At 32.7% G+C, this 20,339-nt stretch overlaps 3 protein-coding genes across 3 annotated transcripts; 2 read left to right on the top strand and 1 right to left on the bottom strand.

Moving 5' to 3' along the window:
* Positions 49-2,014, top strand: LOC18590942 (UDP-glycosyltransferase 86A2). The gene is made up of 2 exons (XM_007016776.2): positions 49-653; positions 840-2,014. The coding sequence occupies exons 1-2, from the start codon at positions 74-76 to the stop codon at positions 1,757-1,759; spliced, it is 1,500 nt and encodes a 499-aa protein (XP_007016838.2). The 5' UTR covers positions 49-73; the 3' UTR covers positions 1,760-2,014.
* Positions 2,143-8,658, bottom strand: LOC18590941 (ABC transporter G family member 3). The gene is made up of 12 exons (XM_007016773.2): positions 8,453-8,658; positions 7,017-7,665; positions 6,823-6,902; positions 5,880-6,166; positions 5,533-5,704; positions 5,147-5,260; positions 4,566-4,694; positions 4,052-4,243; positions 3,304-3,390; positions 2,903-3,175; positions 2,645-2,752; positions 2,143-2,459 (listed from the first exon to the last, which is right to left on the bottom strand). The coding sequence occupies exons 2-12, from the start codon at positions 7,486-7,488 to the stop codon at positions 2,208-2,210; spliced, it is 2,166 nt and encodes a 721-aa protein (XP_007016835.2). The 5' UTR covers positions 7,489-7,665; positions 8,453-8,658; the 3' UTR covers positions 2,143-2,207.
* On the top strand, positions 16,107-20,339 carry LOC18590940 (cell division cycle protein 48 homolog). Its single transcript, XM_007016772.2, has 9 exons — positions 16,107-16,339; positions 16,455-16,620; positions 16,905-17,133; positions 17,308-18,074; positions 18,300-18,521; positions 18,644-18,715; positions 18,817-19,098; positions 19,222-19,581; positions 19,892-20,339. Exons 1-9 carry the CDS (start codon positions 16,311-16,313, stop codon positions 20,177-20,179), a joined length of 2,415 nt encoding a protein of 804 aa, XP_007016834.1. The 5' UTR covers positions 16,107-16,310; the 3' UTR covers positions 20,180-20,339.

The raw sequence follows: 20,339 nt of genomic DNA, 5'->3' as shown, positions 1-20,339 counted from the left end.
AATTACCATCCATCCATGCATATCCGCAGATGAGGCAAAGTCGGTCAGTCATGGACTAAGTTTGGGGTTAGCCATGAATGATGAGAAAAACATTCAAAAAACTCCACCCCTCTCTCTCTCTCTCTTGCTCCCAACAATGGCAGACACAGCCCAAAAGCCTCATGCAATCTTCATACCTTACCCTCTTCAAGGCCATGTAATCCCATCCGTGCACCTAGCCATCAAGCTAGCATCGAAAGGTTTCACCATCACCTTCATCAACACCCACTCCATCCACCACCAGACCTCCGAGGCCGAGCCTGGGAAAGGGCCTGACATCTTCGCTTCGGTACGTGAATCAGGGCTGGACATACGTTACACCACCGTGTCTGACGGGCTACCCCTTGGGTTCGATCGGTCATTGAACCATGACCAGTTCATGGCAGCTTTGCTGCATGTGTTCTCCGCCCACGTAGAGGAGGTGGTGAGCCAAATAGTAAAATCAGGGGACAGGGTTCATTGCCTGATTGCTGATACTTTCTTCGTGTGGCCTTCAAAGATTGCCAAGAAGTTTGGGTTGCTTTATATCTCTTATTGGACAGAACCAGCTTTGGTGTTTACATTGTACTATCACCTGGATCTTCTTAGGATGAATGGTCATTTTGGTCTTCAAGGTAAGTGTAATACATGATCTGTGTATCTAGTTTGGAATGTCCTTGGACACTTCTGTGCTTGAAACGTCTCCACATGCTTTTGCATTTTGAATTTATAAAAACGTTGTTTTGCTTATTTTATGCACATCTTCTTATTTTATTTATAAAATAAACAAAGATGATTTTTTATTGATTTTTTTTTACCAGATTGTCGTGAAGACTCCATAGATTACATACCGGGAGTTCAAGCAATTGAACCGAGGGATTTGATGTCCTACCTTCAAGAAACTGATGTAACTACAGTGTGCCACCAAATAATTTTCAATGCATTTGAAGATGCTAAGAATGCAGATTTTGTTCTATGTAACACAGTCCAAGAACTTGAACCTGTGACCATATCAGCTCTACGTGCCACAGTCCCGTTTTATGCCATTGGACCCATTTTCCCATCTGGGTTCACCAAGAGCATTGTGGCTACAAGCCTTTGGTCCGAGTCTGATTGCACCCAATGGCTCGATAAACAGCCTCATGGCTCGGTTCTGTACGTGTCTTTTGGTAGCTATGCCCATGTTAGAAAAACTGACCTGACAGTGATAGCTAATGGTCTTCTGCTTAGCAAAGTAAACTTTCTTTGGGTGCTTCGCCCTGACATTGTGAGCTCTGATGATGCTGATCCGCTGCCCGTTGGATTCAAGGAGGAGGTTGGTGACCGTGCGATGATCATACCTTGGTGTTGTCAAATTGCAGTGCTGGCCCACCCAGCGGTAGGAGGGTTCTTGACTCATTGTGGATGGAATTCAATACTGGAGAGTGCATGGTGTGGAGTTCCCTTGTTGAGTTATCCTTTGCTAACTGATCAATTCACTAACAGGAAATTAGTAGTTCATGACTGGAAGGCTGGGATTAATTTGAGCAATAAAAATCCCATCACCAGGGAGGAAGTTTCCGACAATATCAACCGTTTGATGAGTGGAAAATCAGGGGATCAATATAGGAGTAAGGCCAAGGAGGTGAAAGAAACATTAGAAAATGCACTGACACCCAATGGATCATCAGAGAAAAACATGGACCAGTTCATCAAGGAACTCAAGGCCAAGGTTCAAATCAAACCCATCTCCTCCCAATAGATTTTGCAGTGCTCATTGTTCAAATACAAACATGTTGCTGATGTTCCACAGTTTCAAACCATGAAACCAGGACTGCTGTAATTTCTAATGTAATGTGTGAGTGTTACTTAGCATCATCCATGAAATAACATTAGATTTGAAGGTTGAAACAAACTTAGGAGCTCCTGCTGCTTTCTTTGGAAAAATAGAAATTCAACAGACCTGCTCAGAGATTCTAAGACAGCAAGATGTGCACTAAGAAACTTTGGGTTTTTGTGTGAGAATCTAGCATTAGGCTCAGATTAGATCTTTCCCAATGACTGATGCATCAAAAGTATGGCATTCCTTTCATGGATCACATTCAAAGGCGAATTCATGAACGACAACTTTCGATTGCACAAGCAAAGCTAGAAGGAAAGATATTATACAATTTGAATGGCTGACAAGATAGTACCACTTTGCATTCATCTCAGGTTGTTGAATTGCGATTACACTGGCAAAGTCTATGCAGGGATACATTTTTCCTTACACGAACATGTAGCAAAAAGAAAACAAGAATTCTATATCCAACTGCCATGAGGAACAATACCAGTAAATTCTCCCACTTGGAGTTACTGCTAGGTGAGATATCATAAGCACTATGGAGTGCCTGAAACCCTGATATCGTCCTCACCTGTCCAACGGCAAAATTGGTCCCTAGGTACTCATTCTCCAAAAGCCCCTATGGAAAAAAACACAGGTCACAAAATTAAAGATCCATTCAGCGAAGGTAAAATTGCCACAAATGGTTTCTCCAATACATACAGAAAGTCAATATGAGCAACGACAATTTGATATAGAGAAAACAACAAGATGCTGATCAATCCAGTTTGATATAAGGAAACTAATGTTATAAGATGCACACACCTGAATGGAATAAGTGTGGAAAGCAATGTAAGATAATGGATATGTCCACACAGGTCCAGGCAACTCATTTCTGATTCTGAAGTAGCCTGCAGCAAGCATCATTACCACCTGAAACATCATGCATTTTAATCATAAGATTAGCAAAAGTCTAGGTAAAAAGTAAAGATTGGAAATGAAAGTAATTTTAAAAAGCAAGAGAAATTAAGAACAACTAGCTTCAGGTGAAGCAAGAAGATGTTTTGTAGATAGTGAACTAACATGTATGGTTACAAGGGTTAAGACACTCCAGAAAACATTTTGCCACAAAGAAGCAACAGCCAGCATCAATCCTTCGTTTACTAAAAGGCACATGAAGAAATTCAGCACAAAGTACATCAGCAAGCTGAATTCATCTCGCAATCCTATCAAGAAATAGAAAACAAGACTTGATGATATGGAGATGAGGAACAGGAATGGAATGCTGGAGAGAAGTTGCCCAAACAAAAAGACAAAAGCTCCTGAATGCTGGTTTGACTCCTCACTGGCATATATCTGCAAAATAGAAAAGCAGTTTTGAGCATGAAAGATAGACAGGGACCAATCATAAAACTTTGCAAAGGGGGGGGGGGGGGAAACCCCAAAATTTGATCAAGCAAAATCCAGAAAACAAGTATAATCACCTTGATTTCTTTCATTAGTGCGGGTACTCCAGCGATGCTTAAAAGTGAAGTAAATGATACAAATACAAAAATTGCTGCAACTCTTGTCTGTAATGAGAAAAGATAAAAAGTTAGAAACACACCTACGCTTCATGAGTGTATCAGTTATTCTTCAGAAATAAAAATTGAAAAATTAAGTCAAACTTCAAAAAGCAGGATAGAACAAGCCCTTATACCAGGCTGGAAGAAGCAGGAATCTATGATGAACTATTGCATATGTGTTAATCAAACTACATTTTCTATTTGCTTATCACAACAAGGTCCTACTGTAAATTTGCTGCAAACATCCCCATGAAATGCATCCTAGGACTATCACTATCAATTGGATGAAGCAAATACAAGAAAAATTGTTTAGTACTATAGGGGTACAGTTTGTAATTTAGTTACTTGAGAAAATTTCACATTCACAAAAGAAAGCTAGTAGAAGTGAGCCGTTGCAGCTAAAGAACATTGGTGACTTACCATAAAATCATGAAATTACCATATGCTGACTATGACAAACCGCTATAGAAGCAGTAAGCAAAACATGTTCCATAACAATAATATTGTACAGAGAATAAACAAGATACAACCACAACAACTACAGATATATGCATCATATTGGTACCAAATACTTATCAAATCAGTTGAGGTCATATTAAGTCAAGTTCACCAAAAACAAAAGAGCAAAGACATATATCTGAACTCATGCACAAATGGTTTTACTCACCACAACAGAGGACAAAGAATGTCCCAAGCCTGAAAATACCGTACCAACACACAGTGTAAGAAGCATATAAAGAATAAGACGAAGCCAGTAGTATTTCCATTCCCTTGACATAATCAATAATGATCTCCAAGTTAATACTGCAATTCGTGTAGCATCGCTAGCCTTTCCCTTGCTTTTTAGAAGTGGGCCTTCCTGTAGAATGCAACATAAGTGAACAAAAATTACAAAGGCTGACTTATTGCCACCATAAGTCTTGAGGAAGTCATGCAAGAAAAATGCTTAATACGGTAAACAGATTACAGCCAGGTAAACCCTATCATCCAATTACCATTGCTCATTCTAACCCTTAATGTTTACAGGTGACATATATTATACTATTCCTTGCAATGTATAATCAAACAGTATAAGAACCAGTCATACACGATCATACATGTGATTTAAGCTTCCAATAACCCTAGGGGTAGAGGCCCAGAAATTAGAAATGGTTCAACACAAATAAAATTACATATCGTGCCTTCTCTGTGAGTCTCAGTATTATAGTTTCAACTGCAGCAGCATCAGCCGATGATTTATATGTTGCCTCAAGAGTACGAATTGCAACAGCAGTATCCATATTCACAGATGAAAAGTCCCCATTGTCATCCTGTCACAATTTCCCAGTTCATATAAATTAAATTATTCAAATTGAAGCAAGCATTAAAGAGTAGAAGCCATTGCTCAAAGGTAAAATGCTAAAACATAGAAACAGTTTAGATTGACAAGACCTCCATTCTGGTAGGATCATAACTAGGTAATGACTATTTCTTGTGATTTAAGAGACAGAAAAGGCACAGCCAAAAATGCTGGACAAGTTGTAGTTTGCGGGGTTTAACACCAAATATACTATTGTTATAGAACAAAATAACCTAAAGCACTATATAAGCATCTTTAATCCTCTTAATTTACCATCAATTCAAAATGATCCGGTAGCTTGTAAGATCCAACTCAAATGTTTTATAGACTCTTTGCCTTCTCTTTTATTTTTGACATTGGGTTCTCTCTAAGTACCAACTGAGGCTTTGAACTAAAATATACAGAATGAGAATGATTAAATACCTGCCAATTTTTGCACATCGCAATAATCCTGTCAAAATCGGTATTTATGGCACGTAGAAAGTGATCAGAAGGACTTTGCATAATTGGACAAGGGAATCCAGCATTTGAGAAGTGCTTCATAAGAAAAGGGAGAAATTAGAATAACCAGAAGGCAAACCAAGTACTCATAAGGTAAAAGAAAAGAAAAGAAATTTGGATCTTTATACATAAATTCAATTTTCTTTTCCTCGCTCTCCATTACAGGAACCAAGTAAGCATACCACAAAATCTTTAAATGGAACTTCTTTCCTTCCATATCAAATGACGCTTAAATGATGAAGTCACTACAAATAAAATTAAAACAAAGACAAGAGTAGCAAAAGAATTGTATTCATGTTATCACTTACCTGCAAGCAAGCTAATGTTTCCCCAAAAAACAGGGTGTTTCCATTTGAAAGCAGACAGATACGATCAAAGAGACCAAACACTTCTGTACTGCTCTGGTAAATGGTGAAAATAAGAGTGCATCCTGTGCTCGCAAGTTTCTTCAATGTTACCATCATCAAAAGGGCAGAGACACTGAATAAAATAAAATATTAAACTTTACCTATAGCATCATAAATCATCTTGATTCTCTGGAAAGTAGATGGCACACCCATCATACAGTCAGCACTCAGGAATGTCGAGCATGCAAGACACAGTGAATAAGAAAACTTTTATGAATAAAATTAAGGAAAACAAATAAACAACCTACCTGTCCAGATGATAAAGAGGCTCGTCTATAAACAAGATACGTGGCCTCATCACAAGTTCCCGAGCAATGCTAACACGCCTTCTTTCACCACTAGGAAGGCCTTTCATATAGCAGTGACCACCAATCAGTTTGTTTGCATAGTCACCCAAGGACATGGCATGGATGGCTTCCTCTACCACACTCTTTTTCTGACAGAAAAAACCAGGAAGTTGGAGCAAAGCTGAGTAGTATAGATATTCTCGCACTGTGAGTGAACCGATTAAAGTAGTTTCCCTGTCAACAAAACCCTGCACATTGGATGTTTCAAAGTCAAAAAACCAACCTTGAAGTTCTGATTCCTTTGCTTCCTTGCAATTTCTGTTTAACTAAAATTTAATTTATTTTGAAAAGGAAAAGATTCAAACTAGCATTTTGATAATAAGAAAAATTAGCATGGTTTGGACATAAATAATATGGAGTTAGGAAAGGTATAAGAAACAATATCAGTTTAAAATAAGGGAGCTCATAGAATCCAACCATGATGCTTGCTAAATTGGAAACCTAGGTGGGCACAGTACTAAAGGACTAATCACTTAGGAGGATTCACATAATGAGAGAAACAAAGGAAACAAGGGTCTAAGCATTAGATAAGATGATTGCTCATCAGAGATTTTCCTATAATCTAGGATACAAAACTAGATCGAGACTCTTGTTGACAATATCAAGTATATCTCAACTTCTATAAGGTCAGTTGGATATATTATAATTGCAAGATGCCAAATCCAAAAAGTCATGGGAGAAAATGCAAAAACAGAATGTACATCAATTTGCTCACACACAAAAATAAATAAATAAGTAGTCACTTTACCAGCAGAGAATAACCCTATCAGCATAAGAACCATAGGAAAAATCAAAAGTAACATCTAAAAGTTTCATCCTGTGTGAAAATGTAACTGAAACTCACATATGATCCATAAGGCATGTGGGTTTTTGCTCCATTTATGAATACTTCACCATACATTTTGGCCGAAGGATGTAACCTTCCTAAATTCAAGAGGAAAGAGGATTTTAGTCTTAAACATCTACAATTAAACAGGGAACAAACATAAAAGACTCATTATTCAATAAGTAGCCAACATGGGTGGCATGTTAAAAGACCTGCAATAGCCTTCAGAAGTGTGGACTTCCCAGATTTTGCAGGACCCATGATCACTGTCATTGTGCCAGGTAATGCACAGCCATTTGAACTCTTCACAACCTTATCAGAATATTTCCTTTTCCCCTTTATAGTTACAGTCAAGTCTTTCCACACGACTGATGCACCTGCAATTTTTCTTGCAACAGCTGCACCCTCTGGCAGCTGTGGTGATGGCAATGACCCACTATTGAGCTTTGACAGCGATGGGGAGACTGGTGTGGTTGCAGCATTGATGGAGTCACCTCCTTCCTCCACCCTGACATCAACATCTGTGTCCTCCCACTCAGGTGAATCCTCAAATGAGATAGGTTGTCTGAGAGAACCAGGCTTCCGCAAATAGAAAAAGTTACTCGAGGGAACCCTACTTGCTGGACTACTGGCTGAAGAGGATGAAGACCTATAATGCTCAGATTGAGACTGTATTTCTTCCATTTATCACTCGTGATCTCTAAAAGTTCCAATAGTAGAAAACAGCACTTGAAATGAATTGGGAAACTTCCTAGTACCCCCCTTAAATAATTAAGGGATCAGACTAATTTATAATTGCAGATGATTGTACCATCCACTATTTCAATGCTCTCACGACCCCTTAATAAAACATCATATCACCTGTTAAATGAAATTTAATAGAATTAACAAATGATTCTGAAATTCGTACTAAGGTACTGTAGGAAATTAAAGTGTTTGAATTCTAACTATTAGGCATTTGAATTTAATTTCCTCAGAATAATAAACTCATCCTGTATTTATTATTATTATTATTATTATGGAATTCATAAACAAAAGATTGTCTATGCTTTCAAACAAATGCTGGAGAACCTCAACTTCATGGAGATAATAAATGAAATCTAACACGATCGAGTTCAAAGACAAAAAATCCAATAGCTCAAAATTACCAATAATCCACCAATCCACAGAAATTTAATCTATTTTCCAGCATATCAAAGCAAAAAACCAATCCATTTGACCTTCCCTCCTGACCACATATTATCTGTTTACTTAATACACAACTCAAACTACCCAATGCTCCATTTCATTACCAAAACAAAATAAATCAGGATAATACTCAAAAAATGAAAACTTCAACATGAAAAAACTGAACTTTCTAGTAAATAAAAGAAACGCATACTCTGACTGGTTTACAAAAATGAAAACTTTGAACAGAAACGATCATTTCTTGTAAAAAGAACTGATTTTTCAGCTGAAGGAAGCTGAGCTGAGTTACATAAATAGCCAGCAAGCAACAGCCTCAAACCTTCAACTTCTTTTGTCTTGTCTTAGTAACTCAAGTGCCCAACAGCAGACAAAACAAGCTAAGATCCCATGTCAAACAAACTAAACTAAAAAATAAGGAGAAGAATTAAAAGCTAAACAGAAGTGTGAGGAAGAGACAAACCTGGATCTGAGTTAAGAAAGAAACTTCAAAGAGAGAGAGAGAGAGAGAGTTGAATGTGAAAACAAAGAGTGTAGTGAAGTGAGTGAAGGAAAGAAAGGCCTTGGGTTTTAACACACTCCTCACCAATACAAAGAATCTAAAACTGGGCAAATGTTGTTGGATTATTTGACCCGCTTTTACCGGGTCTGTGTCTTTTGTTGGTTGATAGTACCATCTTTGCTTTGCTTCGTTGCTTGGCATCCCTGCGTCTACACTAAACCCTTTTTATTTTTTTATTTTTTTTAATTTTTGTCTTTGGGTCTTGCTCTTTTTCAAGGGGTCACTTTAATTTATTCTGAGGAAGAATGTAATGATGTTAGTTTGCCAACACACCATCGCAAAAGCGCTTCCTCTTCATTACTTTTAGCATGATTTATTGTCCCTTCTCTTTCTTATTTATTTATTATATATTATTATTGTTCTATTTTGATCAATGTGGGTCAAATATGTTCCATAACACAACCAATAAAGCTAGTATTATAAACAAAAAAAAAAATTATTACTAAAATGTTAAAAGAAATTTATCAAAATAGGCTAAAAAACCCACATTTTTATTATTGAAGATTTTAATATTAAAATTATTGAACCAACCTGAACCTTAATCCTCTTAAAAGAAGATAGCAATTAATTAAAACCCATTAATTTTTAAATACAATGCATCTCTAATAACAACAAAATCAAAAATTTTAATTTCAAAACCACTATGAGTTATTGTTATGTCACATTAACAAAATAACCTATGCTTGATTTAGCAACTAAGGAAAATAATTAAATAATATTATAAAAAAATCCCTAAATTATTAAAAAATTAAATCAAAATTTTATACATTTATTTTGAATTAAATAAACTTTAATGACGAATGATTGACTAATTATTCTTAATTAAAATGTGGTTTGTCATTATATGCCACATGCATGACATTGTCATTATATGCTTACATGTCATGATAATAATGACATGTCATTCTAATTATATATACTAAAAGGCTTGCCTTGTAGAAAAATCTGTAATCCCTTGGGAAGAAACTTATGTCCACGAGATGTTGCCATATTTCTATTTTGTTGTCTTCCATACTTCATCAATCATTTTGGAAATTTGGGGTTTGCTTTTTTGGAAGGCCAATGGGTTGTGTGTCAATGATTCATTAGTGTTTTTCTTGACTAGTAAGGGTTGATATGATAGGGAAAAAAAATATTTGAAAACGTGTGGGTCACACATGTGAACATTTGAGACCTTTGTCCTTACCCAATAATCATCCAAAGACTTGTTAGAGAAATGTCCAAACAAAGAGATATGATTTTGAACTTAATTTAGGATTTGACTAAAGGTTAGTACTAACATTTATTTATAATTTTATATAGTTACTTTTTTTTTAAACGCGTGTGTATGTGTGTGTTTTTTCCCTAATTGACTCTCAGTGTTTTGTTTGTAAAAAAAGTTACATAGTTATTTTTATAATAAAGTTATCAAAATCTTTGAATCGAAACAAATAAATTATCCTTTAAATTGTAGATATTTTAATAATTTTATAAGGTGAAATTAACGATATAATCATTTTTTGAGTTATTTTGTCAATAATATAATAGTAATTTTGCTTTTATTCGCAAATGAATTTTCGATTAATGTTTTAGCACGTGGATGTATGGTTTTTTCAAGTTTTATAAATTAACCAAATTTTTAAATTTTTAAAAAAATTATCAAAGATGAAAAATGTAATAAGGGTGTAGGTGATGTAATAAATAGTTGCTGGAAAAAAAAAAAGGGCGATCTTTACCTGCCACAACTTAATTCATTTTCTTAAAAAATTCATAGAATAAATTATGTTCTTCTCTAAATCTTCAATTTTCCTACCAAACTATTGATTTAATAATGAAAAAAAACTAAAAAAACAATATTTAAAAATAAATATAATGATTTTAAGTATTAATGTAATTTTAATTATTTATTTAAGCCAATGTTTATTAAATATGTAAAACAATTGTATAAATCCATATCTAGAAGCTCCAAATTTAAATTGGAGAGTATACCATGATATCAGCTCCATGCCATAGTACATTATTTACAATAATGAAAGTTGCTTTTAATTAAAAAATTGAATTACTTTTACTTTAAAAAAAATAAAAAGAATTGAATTACTTGTAGTTCAAGCATAAATAAATGCATTATTCATTGGGCAGCTTTTTCCCATGTGGAAAATTGATAGGTTCCAGCAAGTGATTATAATTACTTATTACAAATTCAAAAAAATATTTATTATCTATATTTTTCATAATATTTAAAATTATAATAAATATAGATAACCATCAATTAATTCGATTTTAAAATTAAAAAAAATCAAATTAATCAAATTCTTTTATAAATAATCAAAATCAATCAAATTATAATAAAAATTCAAAGATAAAAGGATTGTATTTATTTCGATGGATTCGGTTAATTTTTAAAATTTTAATTTTAATTTTTAAAATATTAATAATATTTTTAATATATATAAAATATTTATTGACTTGTGATATATAAGAAATAGGAATAACAAAGTGATGTGGGCTGGCCCCTCATGATTTGACTGAGAAATGTAATTTGCAATGATTGCAAAACAAAAGACTATAATGATGAAGGATATCTGTTAACTTGTTTGATACAACTAATCTTGACCTGTTCAGGGTTATTTTTACCGCATACTTTATTTGTTAATTTTGACCAAAACAATTTAATCTTGTCTTTTACTCTTAGACTAATTTCTTAAAGAATTGCACTTTTTTACTTTTTTTTTTTCCTTCCAACATAATTGGGTAGGGATGAAAATACATAATTAAATTTTTAGTATATTTCGACTCATTTGGGTAGGATTATTATATTTTATAAATGATTTTAAATAAAATATTAATTGATATATGTTATTTGAATTCGATTATAAATAATAATTTTTTAATATTTATTTTGATTTAGTACATGTAATACTTTTTTACAAAAAAAGTAATGCATATGTTACTTATAAATTCACTTATAATTGATAAATCATTTATTTTAATATATAATTTTGTCTAAATATAAATTTATTAATTTAATTTTGACTAATAAAATAGAAAAATGATGAATTGTTTTTACTTAATTTGAATAGAGTCGAGTTACGTAGTGAGTGTCCACATCGTTTCTAACTAAATAAACAAGTTCGGATTTTAATCTAAGTGTTTAAAAAATATTGTTAATCACCCTCGAGTAGATATAAATATTAAATATTTTAATTAAATACAAATATTTCAAAATCAACGTAGTTTATTCTGGACACGTTTTAGAAGAGTTGTAGGCCATTGTTTTCTAGCCCAAACCACTGGTTTAATTGGGCTTTTTGAGTGTTTTTGGATGGCACAAAATTGAAGTTTAGTGGGCCATAGCCCATAGATAAAATTGAAGAATTTAATTATTTTTGTTATATACTTGCAATATTTTGTATTAATAAATAGCACAATAGACTTTTCTTTGGTTTATGCAAAAAAAAAAAAGAAGAAATCTTTACAAAATATATATATATATATATTTATAAAATATTGTAATGATTCGAGATGTAATAAATGAATTATTTGCTTAAAATAAAATTAAACAATAATTTGAGCTTTTTGGTTATGAAATCATTTGTATTTTTTGGTCATGGGAAGTATATGATTAAGTTCGGTGTCTTTCAATCAATAATAAATGTATGCATTTTATTATAAAATAATTTTTACGATGACATATTATGCTTTTGTATTATTTATATAATTACATATTTAAAGTAATATTTCAAAAATGATAATTATATATTATATTTATAACTGAAAATTATGTCACAATTAAATATGATATTATTAATTATATTCAATATGAAAAAATAATTAATAAATTAAATAAATTAACAAACGAACTTATGAAGATTACATGTATAATGGAAAAACTCAAAATGCAAAGCTAAAAGTACAAATTTAAAAGGTAAAATTTAAAAAGCAAAGAATCTTAACCATAAAGAATCTAATATCAAACTTAATAATAAAAATGATTGAAGAATTGAAATTCCAAAACGAAAGGCTAAAATCCAAAGGCCAAAGGCTAATAATCATAAAGAAGGAGAATAGAGAATCATGAGTCATTAGATTGAGAATATTGAGAATAAAGTCACAGCAACGAAAAGAAAGAAGTCACAAAGATGACGACGACTCATTTTGATGAGTCATGAAGTTTGCTCGAAGGAGTGTTAGTGACGCTGATACTCGCCGATGCTAGGCATTTGCTCAGACTTTACAACAATCTAAGTTTTTATAACTGAATTTGAATTTTGCGAGATTGAAACCATGATATGTTTTCAACTTCCGCTCCCATATCCAATGAAAATGATTTGTATAATTAGATTAATTTGCTCCAATACCTCATCCTTGCAATGTTTATTTTATACATTAAAAAATAAAACAAAAGAAATTGAATCACTAAAGTTTTCAAAATATCATATTACAATAACGATTTGCTCCGATATTTCATAGTTACATTTTCAAAGGTCAAACCCATGCTTTATAAACAAAAATCATGCAATAATTGAGTTTTTTGTCATGAAAATCTTATGGTTTGAATAACAGAAAAATATGTTGTCTTTTTGTCAATAATAAATGTATGGATTCCTTTTTTTTGCATTTCATTTTTGAATAGTTGTAAAAGAATTGATTTTGTGTTATTTATATAATACATCGCACACCATTATAAAGTTCATCATTCAATAAAATATATAAGTGTGTGTATAATTGAAGGAAAAAAAAAAGAGATGAAATAATATCTAAAAAATAATAATCTTTAATATTTCATTATTTCAATAGTTTAGTCATTTACGAGGGCTCGCTTAACCAATCTTCATAAATTTATATAATTTATATATTATATTCACAGCTCAAAATTATATCTGATATTATTATTAATTATATTTAATATAAAATTAATTAATAAATTAATAAAAAATAAAATTAAATAAAAGTTAAATATCGTGACATCATTGATCTCCTGGGTAATGATCTCTTCGGCTTTGTTCACCAATGACCTATCATGGTTCAATTAAATAAATTGAGATAAATATTTGGTCGATTTGATTTTAAAATTTTAAAAAATTTAATTAATATTAATTTTTTAAAATTAATCAAAATCAATCAAATTATGATTAAAAATTGAACATAAACAAAATATTATTTCGGTCATTTTTTAATTTTATATTTTAAAATATTAATCATATTTTTTATATATGACTTGTGATATAAGAAAAATAGCCATTTTTTGCTGTCCCTCCTCATTTGCAAATGTCGTATGCAATGATTGCAAAACAAAAGAGGAAGGATATTAACTTGTTTGATACAACTAATCTTGGCCTGTTTTAGGGTATTTTTTACCACATATTTTTTTTTACTTTAACTAAAAACTTTAATCTTGTCTTTACTCTTACACAAGAACATAACCACCTTCTAATTTATTAAAGTATTGCACTTTTGGATATGTAATAAGATTTCCGATATAATTCGGCTCAATTAAATAGGATTATTGTATTTTATAAATAGTTTTGGATAAAGAATTAATTGATATTTATTATTCGAACTTGATTATAGATAGTAAAATTTTTAATATTTATTTTAATTTAGTACATGAGTTACTTATAAATTTACTTGTAATTGATAAATTATTTATACTAATATATAATTTGTCTAAATATAAATTCTCTTTAAATTTATTAATATAAGTTTGACTAATAAAATAGAAAAATGATTAATTTTTTATTCAATTTGAATAGGGCCGACTTATGTAGCAAGTTATCACATCGTTTATAACTAAATAAATAAGTTTGAATTTTACTAAAATTTTTAAAAAATTTTGTTAAGCGGATTCAAGTAGATATGAATATTAAATATTTTAATTCGATTTAGAAAATCAAAAAAGAATGATTCTCGACAATGATTTTGAAAAAGAAAAAGTTGCCGAATCAGTTAGTAGTTGATGAGGCAATCAACGATGACAACTCTGTCATTTGCATGCAGCCCTGACCACAGAGAAGTTGCAACTCTTCACACAATTCTCATCAGGCATTTGCTTAGGCCTCGTAGCAATCTAAGGTTTTAGAGTTGAATTCGGGCTTTCAGAGACTGCTTTTCAATTTCCGCTGCTGAAGTTGAAGAAGATGATTTGTATAGATAGATTAATTTGCTCCAATACCTCGTGTTTGTAGTTTTTAATTTACACATTAAAAAATAAAACAAAAAAAATTGAATCAATAACGATTTGTCCCCATATTTCATAAGCTTACATTTTCAAAGTTCAAATCCATGATTTATAAACAAAAATCATGTAAGAATTGAGTTTTTGTCATGAAAAACTTATGGTTTGAATAGCCGAAAAGTATGCTGTTTTTTTGTCCATAATAAATGTATGATTTTTTTTTTTTACATTTCATTTCCAAATAGCTGCTTACTCAAAGTTTATGTAAAATAATTGATTTTGTATTATTTGTATAATCATATACATATTAACATGGCACACCATTATAAAAGTTCATCATTAAATCAAATATATAAATTTGTGTATATAATTTAAGGGGAAAAAGAAAAAGATGAAGTAATATTTAAAAAATCATAATCTTTAATATTTCATTATTTCAATAGTTTGGCAAAGATTGGCTTAACCAATCCTCATAAATATATATAATTTATATATTATATTCACAATTCAAAATTACATTACAATTAAATATGATACTATTATTAATTATTTTTAATATTAAAATTAATTAATAAATTAAATAAATTAGTAAGCAAACATAAATTAAATAAAAGTTACATATTGAGATATCATTCATCTCATTAGAGAGGTGTTTTCAATTACTGGTTAATGATATTTTCAAGTTTGTTCACCAGTGACTTGTCATGTTTTAAGTGCTTTGTTTAATAGATAGAGTAAATATTGATATATGTGTTGAATTAATATTCGTTATTCGAACTTTATTATAAATAATGAGTTTTTTACTATTTAGTTTAATATTTATATAATTTAATGCATGTACCATCTATAATTAATAAATTGCTCATTCAAATATATAATTTATCTAGCAATAAATTTTATTTTAAATTTATTAATTTAATTTTAACTAATAATATTGAAAAACAATGAAATTCTTTTTTTTTTATTATTGAATTCAAATCGGGTCAAATTATGTAACTGGTATTCACATTGTTTTTTACTAAATAAATATTATTAATTAGATTCGAGTAGATATAAATATTAAATATTTTAATTAAATTTAAACACGAATATTTTAAAATTAGGATTGTTTTCGACGTCAACTTTAGAAGAGTTTTAGGCCATTGTGCCTTGAGCCCGGAAACACTAGTTTAAGTGGGTGGGCCTTTGCTTGTTTTTGGATGTTGCCAAAGCCCAGAATTAAAATTGAAAGAATTTTTAATTATTTTTGTTATAAATCAAAATATTTTTTCCCATATTAAAATTTACCAAAAATATTTTAAAGTATTTAAAATTATATTACAAAATTTATCAAATAATAAAATTTATTTTTGATTTTACTTGTCTCATTGATAAAAAAAAAATCTGATTAAAAAAAGAAAAAGACTCTAACTTAAACTGAAACTGGAAATCCCCAATTAAAAATGAAATACGTATTCTTGTCGAGCAAGATAAATAAATAAAGAGATGAAAGACTATAAATATCAATTGAAGCCTTTTACCAACAATTTCTTTTGATTAATCCGTTTGATTTTTTTTTCCTCTTCTGTTCTCTGCTTTTCTTCTCTCTATCTCGGTTTACCAATCATGAGTCACTCTGCTGAATCTTCCGACTCGTGAGTCACTCCTCTTCGGTTTTTGTTTACATGCTCCGTTCTTTTTTGTTTTTACGATTTTTTGATCTTTCATGTTGTTCGGTTCAATTTTAAAAGTTTGCTCATTTTGATTCAGGAAATCGGGGAAAAAAGACTTTTCAACTGCGATTTTGGAAAGAAAAAAATCACCAAATCGATTGGTCGTTGACGAAACGGTCAACGATGATAATTCCGTCGTGTCTATGCACCCAGACACAATGGAGAAGTTGCAGCTCTTTCGCGGTGATACTATTCTCATCAAGGTAAAAGGAAACCAATTTGATTTGTTTTTAAATTATTTAGGTTAAATTTTGGATATTTATGCTAGGGTTTGGTTATATTTTGTTTTTTTTTTAATTTATTTTCGGGGTTCAAAGACTGTGTTTCGAAGCTTTAGAGCTTCAATTCTGATGCGATAAGATTTAGATTCTATGATTACTGGAGATTAGATGAAAATTGGTTGAAAAGCTAAATTTTGAAGTTTTAGGGTTCCCTCTGTTTAAGTTTTCGATGCTGTTGTTCTTATTTGAGGGTTTGGTTGGTGTAGGGAAAGAAGCGAAAGGACACAATCTGCATTGCTCTTGCTGATGAAACATGTGAGACGGCGAAGATTAGGATGAACAAAGTTGTTCGGTCAAATCTGAGGGTTCGACTTGGAGATGTTGTGTCTGTGCACCAGTGCCCTGATGTGAAGTATGGGAAGCGTGTTCACATTCTTCCCATTGATGATACCATCGAAGGTGTTACTGGGAATCTGTTTGATGCTTACTTGAAGCGTAAGTTTTTTTAATCTGTCTCCTCTAAATTGATTGTTAATAATTGTTTGCTAGCTTTTTCTGAACATGTAGATAATATCTATTTTTGTTGGTTTGACTTTCTTTTTTGTGTTATTTTTTTTTTGTTTTGGTGTTGTTGGATTGTGTTTTTTAATGTTTGTTTGTTGTCTGCAGCTTATTTCTTGGAGGCTTATCGTCCTGTGAGGAAAGGAGATCTATTCCTTGTTAGAGGAGGGATGAGGAGTGTGGAGTTCAAGGTCATTGAGACTGACCCAGGGGAGTATTGTGTAGTTGCCCCAGATACTGAAATTTTCTGCGAGGGGGAACCTGTGAGGAGGGAAGATGAGGATAGGTTGGATGAAGTTGGTTATGATGATGTAGGTGGTGTTAGGAAGCAGATGGCTCAAATTCGTGAGTTGGTGGAATTGCCACTAAGGCATCCTCAACTTTTCAAATCAATCGGTGTTAAACCACCCAAAGGAATTTTGCTTTACGGACCACCGGGTTCTGGTAAGACATTAATAGCCAGAGCTGTTGCTAATGAAACCGGTGCTTTCTTCTTCTGTATTAATGGACCAGAGATTATGTCCAAGTTGGCTGGAGAGAGTGAAAGCAATCTTAGGAAGGCTTTTGAAGAAGCCGAGAAGAATGCTCCATCTATCATATTTATTGATGAGATTGATTCAATTGCTCCTAAGCGTGAGAAGACCCATGGTGAAGTTGAGAGAAGGATTGTTTCACAGCTTTTGACTCTCATGGATGGACTGAAATCAAGGGCTCATGTGATTGTTATTGGGGCTACTAATCGTCCAAATACTATTGATCCTGCTTTGAGAAGGTTTGGGAGGTTTGATAGGGAGATAGACATTGGGGTTCCGGATGAAGTTGGTCGCCTTGAAGTCCTTCGCATCCATACCAAGAACATGAAGCTTTCTGATGATGTGAGTTTGAAATCTGCATTATTTATTCTTCTATTTGGTAGTTATAATATCTAGCTAATGACATTCATGGCCATGGATTTAACGACTTAAGCCACTAACTTTAATGATGGTTGCAAGTTTGGTTGTATGTTGGCCCTCAAATTAGCTTGCATTCTGTGTCTGAATGTCTCCATGTCTTGCTCTCTTTTATGTTCACTGTTGGTTAACTTTTCTCTTTCTTTTCAGGTTGATCTAGAAAGGATTTCAAAAGACACTCATGGTTATGTTGGTGCTGACCTTGCTGCTTTATGCACTGAAGCTGCACTTCAGTGCATAAGAGAGAAGATGGACGTCATTGACTTGGAGGATGAGTCTATTGATGCAGAGATACTTAATTCAATGGCAGTTACAAATGAGCACTTCCAAACTGCCCTTGGAACTAGCAATCCATCTGCTCTGCGTGAAACAGTAAGTGATTTACTTTCCTTTGAACTTTCATCATGATGTGCATATGTGATCAATTTCTATCTAAAGATCAATGAATATTTCTCAATTGTCTTAAATTGCTTGCTTTTTTCTTGGTCATCCAGGTGGTTGAAGTGCCTAATGTTAGCTGGGAGGATATTGGAGGCCTTGAGAATGTTAAGCGAGAACTTCAAGAGGTGATTGTTATTACTTGACCAGTTTATAGCCATAATGCTTTTAATTTGTTTTAAGCTTGTTGCTAAAACTTCTAGCTTTTTGTTTCTGTTTGGTTGTGCAGACTGTTCAATATCCTGTGGAGCACCCAGAGAAGTTCGAGAAATTTGGCATGTCACCTTCAAAAGGGGTCCTTTTCTATGGTCCTCCTGGATGTGGCAAAACTCTCCTTGCTAAGGCTATTGCAAATGAGTGCCAAGCAAACTTCATCAGCGTCAAAGGCCCTGAGCTGCTCACCATGTGGTTTGGTGAGAGTGAAGCCAATGTTAGAGAAATATTTGACAAAGCCCGGCAGTCTGCACCTTGTGTCCTTTTCTTTGATGAGCTTGATTCCATTGCTACACAGGTTTTATTTTTGCTCCATCAATGTTTTAAATATCAATATATGCATCTGTTTTGGTAATATATTAAGATGTGAATACTGTATAGTTATTTTTACTCATTTGATGGCATGTTGTGATTGTTGCAGAGAGGAAGCAGTGTTGGGGATGCAGGTGGAGCAGCTGATAGGGTTCTAAACCAACTTTTAACTGAAATGGATGGCATGTCAGCTAAAAAGACTGTTTTTATCATTGGGGCCACCAACAGACCTGACATTATTGACCCAGCCCTTTTGAGGCCTGGCCGGCTTGATCAGTTAATTTATATTCCTCTACCGGATGAGGAATCCCGTCATCAGATCTTCAAGGCCTGTTTGAGAAAATCACCCATCTCTAAAGATGTTGATTTGAGGGCACTGGCTAGGTATACCCAGGGTTTTAGTGGTGCTGATATTACTGAGATTTGCCAGCGAGCATGCAAGTATGCCATCAGGGAGAACATTGAAAAGGTACGCTTCTGCTGCTTGTACTATCAACTACATTATTTAATGGTTTAGAAAGTTAATCCTGTATTTTATATTGCACGTTTTAAAATGTATGATTGAGGTGCTCCTAACTGGCTCTTTTCCCTGATATTCATCATCTCATCTACGATGTTATTGTTGGCTTATTTTTCATGTGGTTACATGCTTTGTGGGTTTCCTGGTTGATTGCAGTCCTGTTGTAGTTTTCAAAATCCAATTACTACTTAATGACATCTTCAATTCTTTAAAACAACTCCATAACTTAACAGTAAACCTAAATTGGAATGATCTGCAGGACATAGAGAGGGAAAGGAGGAGGAGTGAGAATCCTGAAGCAATGGATGAGGACGTTGAAGAAGATGTTGCAGAGATTAACGCTGCACACTTTGAAGAGTCCATGAAGTTTGCTCGTCGGAGCGTCAGCGATGCCGATATTCGCAAATATCAGGCATTTGCCCAGACTCTGCAGCAGTCTAGGGGTTTTGGATCTGAATTCAGATTTTCAGAGACCGGAACCACGGCTGCTCCTGATCCTTTTTCAACTTCCGCAGCTGGGGCAGACGAGGATGATTTGTATAGCTAGGTTATGTAGGTTTAGCAACTGAATTTTCATATCTGGTTATTGCTTTTTTTATTTTGGATTTGGGCACGTTAAGCCTGAATCTAGTTATACTTTTTAATGTTTTTCCATGGATAATTGCTTCAAACTTAAAAAGTCTTCCCTCTTTTAATCTCTTAGGCTA

Source organism: Theobroma cacao, chromosome 9, assembly GCF_000208745.1.
Source record: "Theobroma cacao cultivar B97-61/B2 chromosome 9, Criollo_cocoa_genome_V2, whole genome shotgun sequence".
NCBI lineage: Eukaryota > Viridiplantae > Streptophyta > Magnoliopsida > Malvales > Malvaceae > Theobroma > Theobroma cacao.
Note: the sequence above shows the minus strand (reverse complement) of the source record. Positions and strands in the feature narration are given on the sequence as shown.

Bases quoted from the DNA above. Each gene is read 5' to 3' on its own strand.
- LOC18590940 (XM_007016772.2), top strand. From the start codon at position 16,311: ATGAGTCACTCTGCTGAATCTTCCGACTC. The intron at 18,522-18,643 runs GTAAGTGATTTA...TTGGTCATCCAG, and splicing joins CATCTGCTCTGCGTGAAACA to GTGGTTGAAGTGCCTAATGT. The intron at 19,582-19,891 runs GTACGCTTCTGC...AATGATCTGCAG, and splicing joins TCAGGGAGAACATTGAAAAG to GACATAGAGAGGGAAAGGAG.
- LOC18590942 (XM_007016776.2), top strand. From the start codon at position 74: ATGAATGATGAGAAAAACATTCAAAAAACTCCACCCCTCTCTCTCTCT. The intron at 654-839 runs GTAAGTGTAATA...TTTTTTTACCAG, and splicing joins TGGTCATTTTGGTCTTCAAG to ATTGTCGTGAAGACTCCATA.
- LOC18590941 (XM_007016773.2), bottom strand. From the start codon at position 7,488: ATGGAAGAAATACAGTCTCAATCTGAGCATTATAGGTCTTCATCCTCT. The intron at 5,705-5,879 runs GTAGGTTGTTTA...TATTTTATTCAG, and splicing joins CCTCTTTATCATCTGGACAG to TGTCTCTGCCCTTTTGATGA. The intron at 3,176-3,303 runs GTGATTATACTT...TCTATTTTGCAG, and splicing joins CACTAATGAAAGAAATCAAG to ATATATGCCAGTGAGGAGTC.